Source organism: Schistosoma haematobium, chromosome 3 (assembly GCF_000699445.3).
Source record: "Schistosoma haematobium chromosome 3, whole genome shotgun sequence".
Taxonomy (NCBI): domain Eukaryota; kingdom Metazoa; phylum Platyhelminthes; class Trematoda; order Strigeidida; family Schistosomatidae; genus Schistosoma; species Schistosoma haematobium.
The window spans coordinates 25,139,010-25,152,284 of NC_067198.1; the positions used below are offsets into that span (position 1 = coordinate 25,139,010).

General features: G+C 29.1%; 1 protein-coding gene across 1 annotated transcript in view; it reads left to right on the forward strand.

The window, feature by feature from the left end:
• The first annotated feature begins 1,825 nt into the window (after nucleotides 1–1,825).
• Nucleotides 1,826–13,275, forward strand: part of DYRK3_1 (Dual specificity tyrosine-phosphorylation-regulated kinase 3) — a 68,995-nt gene continuing 57,545 nt past the window's right edge. Inside the window, exon 1 of the mRNA XM_051208000.1 lies at nucleotides 1,826–2,089. Within this exon, the coding sequence (XP_051069368.1) occupies nucleotides 1,907–2,089 (183 nt within the window). The 5' untranslated portion in view covers nucleotides 1,826–1,906. The remainder of the gene's footprint in view (nucleotides 2,090–13,275) is intronic.

A 13,275-nucleotide genomic window follows, 5' to 3' on the forward strand; every position in this document is an offset into this window, starting at 1 on the left:
ATGCATAAGCTTGAAGGCTGTTCGGGCGACGTCAAAATTGAGTATAAATTCAGTTTGTGACTGTAATTGGAAAAGAAAAGAAAAGTAGGAGTATCATAGGTGGAACATACAAAATTAAAATTAAGTGAACTTAGTGCATAATATCAATAGATGTATAAGTATTAGTGAAAAAGGAAGAAATAATAATTTACATGAACGTAGGCAGAAAACGAAATACGGTATCAATGTATATAATGTCATGGGGCATATTTCAAGTGAATGAATATAAAGATGATGTGAGTGAACGTTGTTAACTTGAAGACCATCCCTATCTCCCAATTTTGGGGAAATGATCCAAAATGTATCGTTTTAACGCAATATTTCTCCACAATTTTTGACAGATAGCAATGAAAAGCCTGGCGATTCAATAATAAGTAACCAAAAGTTTCTACTCATGCATTCCATTTCTTCCTGTCAACTTTGCACAGTAAACCCAGTGCCAAAGCAATGTAACTACAATTGCTAACGAGGACCGATCTGTCGCCGTAAGACTGACGTTTGATAAATGGATATCTTCATTCAAGTTTATTAAGGTGAAAACTTCTCATTAATACATTACTTCTTCCAATTCTTAAAAAATGCTTATGTGTTTTGAATAAATATATTTATTTGATGTTGAAATTTCCTTCACAGTGTTCGTCGAAACGAAAAAATGTTGCTCTTTAGTAAGCAAACAAATATCATGGCAATCAACCAACTTTTGAATCTTGAATGTCATGTAAAAGGTTGATGATATTAACGGCATTACAATATTGTGAATATTCGGAATAAAAACTCACAGTTACGGCTGTCAGTACTTGCAAAGACAGATGAAAATAGGATGGACAAGTAACACTTATCTCAGGATAAATGTTTATCATAAAGTAATATCAAAACAAAAGCCGGTATTAAATCAAAGACTTAATGTGCATTTAGTTTACCCTTTCTTTACATCACCATCCACGTTTATTGAGTTTATCTCTTGCATCATGTAAGAAAGCCTGGCTGGCAACATTCATGGCTTGTGTCGCAACACTAATACACTGCTCTGCAGCTACGGCGATGCCTCCTTCTTCAACGCCAACTGAACTATAATTCTTGTAGTCAGTGATCGTTAGCTGACACTTCTCAAACTCAGCTCTTAATTTACTCAACCTGCTATAAAAGGTTGATATGGGCCAACTCATCAAATTTAATGTTCTATTGGCTGTAACCCGTCTTTTATCACATTCATCAAGCTCCATATTACTGTTCTAAAAAGATACAGTTGACTGTAGTGAGATTGAATAAAAGCGTTAATAGAAATTGTGGACAGTGCAAATAAATCACCTACATGACATGAGATTATTGAAAAAGTAATGTACAATCGACGACTAATTGCCTCGTGCCTTTTTGACCTACAAAGACGAAACCTCAACATCGATTATGTATTCATGACCAAAGTTCATGGTAATATTGAAAATAATATTAATTTTAATTACATCTTCAAAGGTTAAAAATGCACTGATTTTTAAGAATTTGTCCGGAAAACTGCGCATCATAAATCTTGAGGTTTTCTCCTAAAAGTTTAGAGAACTTTTGGAAAAATCATGGAAATTTGGGGATTGCTGAAAAACCTACCCAAACTTGGGAGACGATGATGTCATCATAGTTTAACGGTTTTTATTGCAAAACGATTTTCAGTACTAAAAAAGAATGATGTTTAGAGTGTCAAAATGGGAAATCTCTAACGAAATTCTTCATCTTTTGGGCTTAGCAATTAAAACATTTGTTTTGTTTAAACTGGTTTATTTCTTTCAAGGTCTTTTGTTTCTTAGCGCAATATTATGAAGTGTCTCGGAGTTTTTCACTAACTACATATTATTCGAGTACCTTTTACTAATTACATATGCCTATACAACTCGACAACAAATCTTCTTTCAACCTCGAGCGGTTGGATAGATCCACCATAAGGAACGGTGTTTATCCTACTGGTGAACATCCTGAAGGGATTTCTCCTCTAGAAGCTGTAAATTTGTATCGTGATTACCTATCGTTGCATGAAAGGAAAGAAATTTTACGCTACGAGAAAGTGAGTTTTTTCTTGATTTGAAAATTAGACATTTTGAATCTCAGTTACTTAACGTCTATGTTATAGTTATAAATGCATTTATACGCTTTTATTTAAAAAAATTGAGGTTTTTAAGCCTCCTATGAAATGCCTGTAAAAGTTAACAATATTATAGCATAAAATACAAACGAACGTAGCGCTATTTGAGTGCATATTTTGTTGCGTCTTCAGCATATGCCTTTCATTCAATATTACATATTCTGCTCTAACTAAAATAAAAACGGGTTTGTTCCATCGTTTTATTGCACCATGTTGTAAACGTGCCTACAAAATAAACATGAAAATTCACATCTAAGATAATCTTTTATCTATAAAGAATATCTATTTTGATGAATTCTTTCAAATTTAACTTACAAACATATTCATGATCACGGATCGCACTTGATGATGTAAATAATTTGATCGTGCTCCTTGCACAGGCAGATTTGACCCTGTGATATTTTAAACAGCGATATCTGAGGTCCTAGAAAACTCGATTTCATGTGTTGTTGAAACTTTTATTTCGCTAGTTATCTCTCGAGATTTCTACTTATCGAAATTATTTGGGGCATGAATTATTTCTTTTTCTTATTTTTATTACCGTGCTATAATATACTTTAAAACTTATTGGCGGTGTTTCTGAATTCTAAATATCGTTTAGTGGTTTCAATTGTTATTTTCTACCACGACTAAAATAATCTGGCTTTGAGTGAATGATGAATACTTATAAAAAAATTCAATTGCTTAGCTCAGTTCGTTACCCTTTGGCTTCTTGTTTTCTTTTATAACCTTTATTTTTAATTGTTCAATTCATGAAAGAGCACATCAAGCTGGAGAGGCTTTACCTCTTCACAAAAGCCTTCTACATCTATTTTATTTGTGCGTCTAAAGCTATTGCACTTGTAAACTCGGCATGATACTTATGACCGATCATCGAATTCTAATTGGATCACATCATTTAACTCAAGTAAAAAATGATTTATGTTTTTGCAGTATCCAACTTTTAACACGAAGTTTTGTAGCCCGGTTGAACTTAATAGCATCATGTCACTTTTTATCCAATCTCGAAAAATGATTTTTTTTCATTAAAATCAGGATTTTACCGAATGATTATACACAAAGATATTTCACTCAAAAACGGAAGTACTTAATTTCTATGTACTGGTTTATAAAAAACAAATCAACCAATATAATTAAATTCTATGAATTTGCATGACCTCAAAAGTTTGACTTATCCTTGAGTAGTGCTTCTGTTCTGTTCATCTGTCGCACAGTCCTTTTGTTACTTAACTAGAGCTAAATAACTTTCTATTTCAAAGGTTTAGTTTGAGGTGTTCCCAAATGTAATGAACCTATGCTAAAGTACTACTGAAACGTTGCCTTAATTACGCTCATTAAGTTATAAAGTGTTGTCTAGTAGAAAATTGAACGTAGTATATGACGTTTTGAGTAGTTTACATGCGAATAGCATGAAAAAGTGACATAACGTTTCGTATTGGAACTATTATCAACACATATTTCATACATATTACATCCTGTGTTAGTTATCCTTTTTATTCCCAGTGTGTTTTTCTAAAGCAGATTAAAATTTTTCAAAGTTTAAGATTAAGCACGTTTTTAAGGATGGCAAAAGGAGTCTTCTCAACTATTTTTATTAACAAAATCTTAGTTAATTTCGAGTAAATTATTCTTAGATCGGGGTTTTCGATGAAAAAAACGTTATTTCAAATTTCTGAAAGCAATCATCCGACAGCTGAACTCTTAGCTATCGCTCTATAAGTTCATTTGCATACCATAGTTCCCGTAGTCTAGACAATTGATTGGTAATGTCGACGTTTAAGCTTTATGTGTGACACAAAACTTTAAAAACTAGTTATTGGTCATTCACGACTTTCAATTATCTTTATAACTATTCCTGATATTGAAAAATAAAAGTTCAGATACGGCTCCAAACACGAACTGCAAGTGAACAAATCCATGAATTAATAAACTAAACTGCCTCATAAAGAAATAAGTTTATATTTTAAAATATTATATTTTAGCGTAATGTAATATCAGTAACATGATGACAAAAGCTCAACTATTACAAATAACATTAATAGATATAATCCTTAAAAGAAAGCAACTCAGATGAGTCATACATTCGAAAATTACACTATATATGCCTTTTTAATCAGCACCTAATTTCACACTTAGATAAAGACTACTTAACGGTATAAATATTCACATGCACTGCCTAATTCACATACCATGTTTCTATGCTATCTTTGTGTTTTTTCTAACTAATCAAATTGAACTACGTTATTGGAACTGTAAGTCACTTCGTTGGTACATCTAATATGTGAAGTTACCATTAAACTATAGAGAAGTGTTTTGAAGTTAATAATCATCTGATGACATAGAACGTTTTACTTTGTACATCTTAATTTGTATTTAGCTAAAGGTTTTAAGCTTATTAAGAAAAGGACGTTTAACTTTATTTGTCATTGTTTGTGGTGTAAAGTAGTAACTAACCAGCACTTCCGACATCGGGACCATTTTGATGCCACGCCATTTTACTACACTTTCTAATAATCTTGTTTTGAAGAAAACTGTATTACAAAGGTGCTACAAATGTTTGACACAGCTGAACAAAGTAATTCGAACATATATGACACTTCATTATATAAATACATTGGTTTGAGGCAGGCTAGTCCAGATAGATCGTTATGCTTAGGTACATTTTATACTTCAACATCAGTGATACTCTTTGCCTTGGAGCATATTCTAGACTTAGATTAAATTCAAAATTTAGATGAAGGGGAGTATGTAAAAAGTTACTTCTGTATGATTTAAAGTATTTCAAAAGCATAAAACCTTGAATTGTGTCAGGATCGATTACAAGACTTCCAAAATTATAGAAGTAAACATTTTCATTTCTAAATTGTAAAAATGATTTCATGAACAAACTTTAAGTTGGTTTGGTGATGTAAAGTGTTCACCATCTCCAGCAAATTTTAATCAACGTCACGTGGTAATTCTTTAGCTTTTGAAGACGTTTGATGAATTATATCATTTGTTTAATTAACCAACACCCCAGCCGTCTAGATAATAATTGTTGAAAAGCAACCATAGTTTTATGCACTACTCGAAATTATTATATATAGAAATATTGGTTTTAAAAGTAGTCTAATAAACGCCATTTTTCCACTCATAAAATTCTCAAATAAACTCTGTCACAACTCAAAACTGTTAGATTTATTGGCGTAACAGCTACTTACTGATATAATAATATAGTATATAAACGATAAACGTTAAGTTTAAAGGGTTGATAGCAGAAGTTAAAGAATGACAAATAGATGCTTCGAAGCATTCTTAGACATAACACTTACAGTACTGAAATGAACTAAAACTCGAATATAAATTGGTTATTTAATAAAATTAGATTTTATGAGATCATAGAAAATAACTCCATCAAATGACATTAAGATGTTTTGTTCGACATACATCGATTTCTAAGAAGAATTATGTTGGATTACAAATTAGGCAAACAAGATAATTAAACCTTAAGTAAACAAAAATAGATCTATATCATATGAGTTTTTACTTTATATGATCGCATTTTAATTGCTATGTTGATAACATTTATTGTTTGGAGAATCATAAATGAAGTTTCAACAGATAAACAATATGAAATGATCAAGAAAGTCAGCAACTGCTAAGTTAGAGATGAAAAACTACGTTTTTTTAGAAGACATATGTTGTAAATTAATGGTAACTAGAATACTGGGTAACATGACTTCAGTTGAGTATAGACAAAATTCTCAAATGATTAGAATTTAAAGTAAGGAATGTTTTTAAGACTTCATGTCCAAACTAAGTGGCTATTAACGGAATAATTAATAAAAATTAAGTTTTCCTTTAGATGATCACTAAAAAAAGAAAGGTAGTGATGATAAAACACGAAAGTGTAGCCTCATAGCAAGCAAAATCTTTAGTATTATTACATAGCCATTAGATAGTAAACACTGTTAAACAGAGTGAATCATGAGTTCTTTCAGTATTATTAATAAAATGTGACCATTTCACTCAAAGTAAACAATTAAAGTGGAGTTATTACTGAGTTAAGTGTTTTCACTAATCAAGTAAAAGTTTCATGATTATACTTGTTTAACCGAACAACTTTTCTGAAGTCGTTAACATCAGTTACAAATTTTATTTTTAATAATGATGTTTGATCGCATATTTGTTAATGAGATTCTGGAGTATAAATATATATGCATTTTAACACCGTTGGATCCCAACTTATTGGTTTAGAGGTTATGCATCCGCACACTTGACCGAAGGGCTTGGGTTGGATTCTCGCGCGTAGAATTGTGGATGCTCACATCTAAAGAGTTCTGCGCCATGAAACTTTAATAAAATCTAAGTATTAAATCAATAAACAATTAGTGATACATTGAAAATATTTCTCACTAAACTGTATAAATGTCATGAAATGAACTTTGCCATAAAAAATTAAAAAAACATCTTTGGTATATGATTTATAACCTTAACTCTTTTTGATGTAGTTAGTGTTTTTATACATTCATTTCAGTCAAGGTTTTTTATGATGATTGTTGTATTTATAATCGATAGATGTATTGGACTTTCTATGGAATAAAATGTATGGTAAAGTTATACAATGATTTACATATATTTACTGTTAATAATATATATATATATATATATATATATATATATATATATATATATATAGTATGTGGATTTGCGAGGATTGTAGCATTTTCACAGTTGGATTCACGAGTCGAACTAAGCTAAACTATCATTGGAAGCCTGAAAACACTGGACGGCCGTCTCGTCCTAGTGTGGGACTCCTCAGCAGTGCATATATATATATGTATTTTGTATATATTTTTTCTCTTATACTGTGTGTGTGACATAGGACACTAATTAAGATAGGTTAACTTGAATAAAATAAAGTTGAATATTCTATATTCGTGTAGTCTGTTTTACGCAGCTTCCAATTTTATTTCCTATAACTAAAAAATTTCATGACTACAAAAGATTTGAACCTTTTGCGAATACTAGTTTAAATAATTAATATTTTCGTTAACATAGAAAGTATATAGCATAAAATTTTTCTATTAATATAAATACATTTGTAAGAATTCCTCAAAACTGACTTTTTATTTCTGAAAATGTCTATTACATGAAAATTTTCTCAAATATTCTACTCTGAATCATTTCAACTACCCTCTTATTAAAGTATTTGTCAAGTTTTATATCAAGTTTTTACAAGTAGTCTTGTAAAATGTTTTATGTAAAAATAAAATAAACAAACAGAGAATTAGTTCATTACTATCCAATCCCTCTCCTTAGATGATTCAATATGAAACCAATCAATGTATAGGTTTCTTTTAAATGGTTTAATAGTACGATTGTTTGAAATTAAATTAACTTTTCATTATGTTTTATTTATTAAAAGTACTGATTCTTTAAAACATAATATTAAAGTCTAGATAGTGAATTGTTCATCTTGCGTTTTATTTATCTACACATGTTTGTGCAATTAATACAATATGGTAGTGAATAAATTGGATAATCAAAAAAAAAGCCACAACTATATTAATCAAACTATTCATAAATATATTAACCAACTTAACAATCTGTATAATTTGGAATATTTGGGAGAAACCATAAAAAATAAAACTACAAATAAAGTTTTTTTCTTCTTCATTATGTTGCTAAACACTGCTAGGTCCTGGGCTCGAATCCTGTAAGGCGGGATCGTGGATGCGCACTGATGAAGAGTCCCACAACAGGACGAAACGACCATCCAGTGCTTTCAGGTTTTTCATGGTGGTCTAGCTCCAATTAACTCATGATCTCAACTATTGAAACTTGTATTTACATTTAGTACAAACACTCAACAGTGTTAAATGAATAATTATTTTTTTGTTTTGTTTTTATCAATTGATAAGTCATTGGGTAACATTTATTCTGTCTAAAAGATAAATAATCTACTATCTTTTAGTGTACAATAAAGTAAGTATGGAAATATTATTTGTAGGCGTAAAAAATAATGATTAACTTCATCAACTGTTGTGTTTTCATTTTCACAAGCTCTATAGATCAACTAATGAATATACTTACGCTTTATTTATTATGTAAAAGTTTTCCTTTTTGAACAATCAAACCAAGGTTTATCACTTAAATGATATAGAAATCGATAATTCTACAGCTTAGATTTCAAGTTAATCTTCCTAACTAGTGTCAGTCAAATAATTATTTCAGTAAGTTATTATAATCACTATGATTCTTTATAATAATTGATGATAAATAGTAAGGAAAGTATTCAGTAATCATGTTAGATAAATGAGGACACTGAAATAGCTTGTTTATAGATCATTCAATCAAATAACCGATAATCATTTTATCGTTATTCATGTGGTATAGAACACTATATATGTACATAATTACACTTAGATGCGAGCACAGATAAATACATGCACATAGTTATATATGTATATATGAGCATATTTGATATGCATTTTATCTGCACATGGACTAAGTTATGCTTATTGTCATATGTTTCAACCTAAAAACAAGAAAACTATTGTGTCACTTTGGTAAGTTATTTTTAAATCATGTCCTATTAGTCTATTTCTGAATGGTCCATTAGTAGCCACTTTAGGTTCAGTAATAGGATCTGGATAACAAAACACTGCTACTCTTCAGTGTGGTCGAATAATTCATTTGTGATTACTTAAATATTTGACTAATAATATCTTTGTATGCGTTGAGAGAAGTTTTTATAACAAGCTGATTTAGTAATAACTCTGTTTATAAATATAAGTATTTCTTATCAGTCAATATAGGAACGGTTAAGTAATACCTTGAAATCCTCTAGTTTTAAGACCATTCTCTAGCATAATTTATTTCAGAAATTAACTTCAGTCAAACACTTAGTGAAAAGAAAAATAAGCATTTTCTGCTAATATAGGAAATTTAATCAGAGAATGTAACTCTTCCCCTAATTGAACTCGTAATCTTCAAGACTAGAGACCAGCGTATTACATTTAAACTATCAAGTTATTGTTCACTAATGAATATTTCTAGCTTTAATTGATTTATTATACTGCGTAATACATCTCTATTCAGAATACTGTAGAACATGATGTAAGTGGTTTGAACGAAAACAATTTATAGAATTTATTCGAAGAAAAGATAAGATAAACAGAATGTTTTGTCTTAAATTCAAATGTGTCGAATTAGAAATCAAAAGATACATATTTAAATAGAATTTCCTAAAGTAGGTCCATTTAGTATAAACAGGAACGAATAAATTGAAAGTATTGCAAAATAGAAATGTGATTAATATTTTCCATAAAAATAAGCTTTTTTCTGGTCACTTTTAACATTTCACCGCACTTATATCTCTTTAAATGAATTTAAAACATTTTAAGTTATATTACTGAAATATTACTGTTAAAGACTGTGAACAATGAACGATAACCACAGAATAATCATTCGAATATCATTCTGACTACGTATTGTAAATATTCCAAATCCACTATTAGGCATCAACGACAGTAATATACATCAACTCATAAGTGGCTATTTAGTTTATCCTATTTTCTCACTATCTGTAAAATTATCGTCGACCTAATTGGAATTATATTCCATTCTCAAACAAATCTCATATCACCTTAAATATATTTTATTTAGATTTTTTTTGTTTAAACTGTTAACGAATGTTATGTTTAAATATTAAAATAAATGTTCAATTGTCAACAGATAACTATTAGGAATATAACAAATTAACAATAGTTTTTAAGGTCGTATTCAATAGTTTGTGTATATAGATACTAACTGATCAATTCTCACTAACTTTAATGATTGATTCATGTAATTCATATTTAATTAATTGATATATTTATTAAATAAATCAAAATTTTCAATTGGGTTATTAAAAAGATATGTGATCAATAATGTTTTCATTTCATATTGAATATGAATGATTGTTTGATATAGAAGAAATTGAAACTCAACAATATACAAAAATTATTGAATCAATGTAAACTGATCATTATCAGTGTTATGATTCAATATGTAAACTTTGATTTTTCATTAATATACTAATTAGTTTTAATGTTTACTCTGTATCTTGAATAGAGCACTTTTTTTTAAAAAAAAGTCATTTAATGAATTTAAGGGACATTTTAATTGCACAGATGATTATTTTCATTATGAACCGATAGTGTTTTTAGATTAAAATGGAAATAAATGTTAAAAGTCTATGTTCAAAATTATTATGAACCTGTACAACAATGCACAATATTTGAACAAATTCAGTATTTAAATGAAAATCATTCACTTTTCAATGATTAGGAAATCAACAATAAGTTACTAAATTGTACAGGTAATCTGTCATAAAGTTAAATATAAGGAAACAAAGGAGAACCTATCTAACGTAGTCAGATTGAGAATATGCTAATAGATTTTAATTCAATTTGTTTTCATATTAGATTTTTAGCTTTGAAAAACATTATCTATTTCCTTGATTATACAGTCAATATGTCAATTAGATAATAATTATTTTAAGCACTTATATTTTTCCAATAAGAGTGGCAGTTTAGTGATTATATCACTTGTTTTGTAAGTCAAAAGTTGGAGTTTAATTCTTTGGACAGTGTTATTGGTCCTTGGATGAACTATGATTCAACACTGAGTACATAAAACCATAACTAATAAATAAGAATTATTATTATTGTTTAATTATTCAAATTAAACCACGATTTTTAAATTTGATGGACATTTTCATCACCATTTCTCTTACTTTAAAATAATCTCATCAAACGTAATATGTAAAATAAAATCTATTTATTCAATATACACAATTCAAGTTTTTTTTAATAATACATCTTATGTCTAATCTTTTGATTTAATGATAATGTATATTACAAACTAGCCTCTACTAAACAAATGTCGTACATCACAGAGTATTGGCCAGCTATTTCATTCCAGCATGGAACTTTTCAACAGTGCATACTGACTCTGTCATTTAAAAATGATGTAAAACATTCTTCAAGGTTTTTTTTATCACTGTGACCTTTTTATGATAATAATTTTTAAATGTTCATTAAAAGTAACAATGGCTGATCAAGCTTTCATATGTGACCTAACCTTTAAAAATATTAAGATCAAATTTATATTTGTCGTACATCAAGAGAACTGAAAATCAGTATTAGACTTCAGTGGAACCTGTTTAGATAGGACACTCCTAAATATATATAAGAAAGTTATGCTCTTCATGTTTAGCCTCGTAGCTTAATGGATTGAAGCTTGCATTCACTGAGTTCCAGGATCGAATCCTATCCATCTACTTCAGTTAAAATAGATAAATAATGTTACTAGACCATGTTTTTATCTCTTCTAAAAATGATCTTATCAGTATTAAATTCCTGTGAATTCACCTCATAAGTTCCAGTTATTTATATTACATCTGCTTGCAAATTTCATAATCATTATAAATTTTATTTTAATTAAACACAAGAAAAATAGTTTTCTTATTGTTGAATTTTCTTGAGAGAAAATAGAAACGAATGAAGTTTACTAGTTTCATCTAACTGTTTGAAGAAAATGTTGAACAGTTGATGTAGATGTTTTTGCAATACAAATCATCTACTTCCTTTCACTAGTTATTCACTTATAAGTGAGATTTTCTTGAACAGAGTAAATTATGTACGTGTACGGATGTGTGTGTACAAGTGTAAGCTCTTGTACATGAATATGAATATATATACATATATAATGGCAAAGAAACTTTTTTTCTTATTCTTATAATTAAGGTGTGTGGTATGTGTACATACATAATTGTAACAACAATAACAGTAGTAGTGGTAATATCAATATTAGTAGTCATTTTAGTGTACTAATAAATTACGATAACACACTAAAATGAAACAAATATATGCGCAAAACATAAATGTCACAATCTGTCCAAGAATCAGTAGATTAACATTCAATCCCATCCATAATTGTAGCTACATGTTTACAGAAAGCGTAATCTATATGGGGTTTATATATATATATATATATATATCACTTAGTAAAAAAATGTGTTTCAACTGTTATGATAGAAAGCAAATTAATGCTTATGGTGACTCTCAATCTCATCAACTGTTAGTGAATTCCCATAAGTCCGTAAGTAAATTATCATGGATACTATTGACAAATAGTAATAGCAGTAGTAGGATTTTGTGACGGTATCCAAATGGTTACAATCGCACAAATCGGGAAGAACACTAGACATGAAGTTATTTTGAATTTATTACCAATTGATTAGAGTTATTTGTTACAGTGCAGTTCATTATTTTTGTATGAACTTGAATGCTTTGTTGATTCAGTAAATTAATCTTAGCAAGGATTAAATATACAACTACTATTTTGTTATATTTATTACCTGAAGTAGTTTAATCTGTTAATATCATAAATTGTGCGCATTCATCTAGTTATTTATTAATTAATGTCATGTACCACCAAGTTCAATGAATTTAAATTTATATAACTTAGCATATTAAGATACATTTTCTGCTTTATCTTTGGTGCATAATAAATCTTCATCTGTAGTCTTTTGCTTTCTTTCCTGCATCCAACTATGTCAGCGTTTTGTTCGATCACAACAATTGGTGTCCACTCTGGAATAGGCAGTGTATTGTTAAGAATTCTAGAGATTATTAGTGATAATCGTGTAATAGTCTTTTGACGTTCTAACAGGTTAACACATTGTATTTAAACTCTTGAACAGTAAATATTACAGCAAATCAAAGAATCCTAAAGTGAAAAAAAGAAGCAATTACACAATTACTTCTTAGACATCAACACTGATGGTATTTTGTTCTCAGTAAAAATTTTGTTTCAGGCAACCAGTGTAAAGAAGGCATAATTTGACCAGAACTTAAACTGTTTTGATAAAAACATCTGTTTTTTTAACAAACAACACATTTATTTTACTAATGGAATTCTACTATAACGCATTCACGCCCATAGATACATATGTATCTTGCTCAACCCTAACTCAATTCATGAATGTCATACTCTGTGACTTTTCTACTTATGTTAAATGATTTTATATGAACCAACAAACTGTTTGAGACTTTATTTTAATGGGAAAGATATTTATT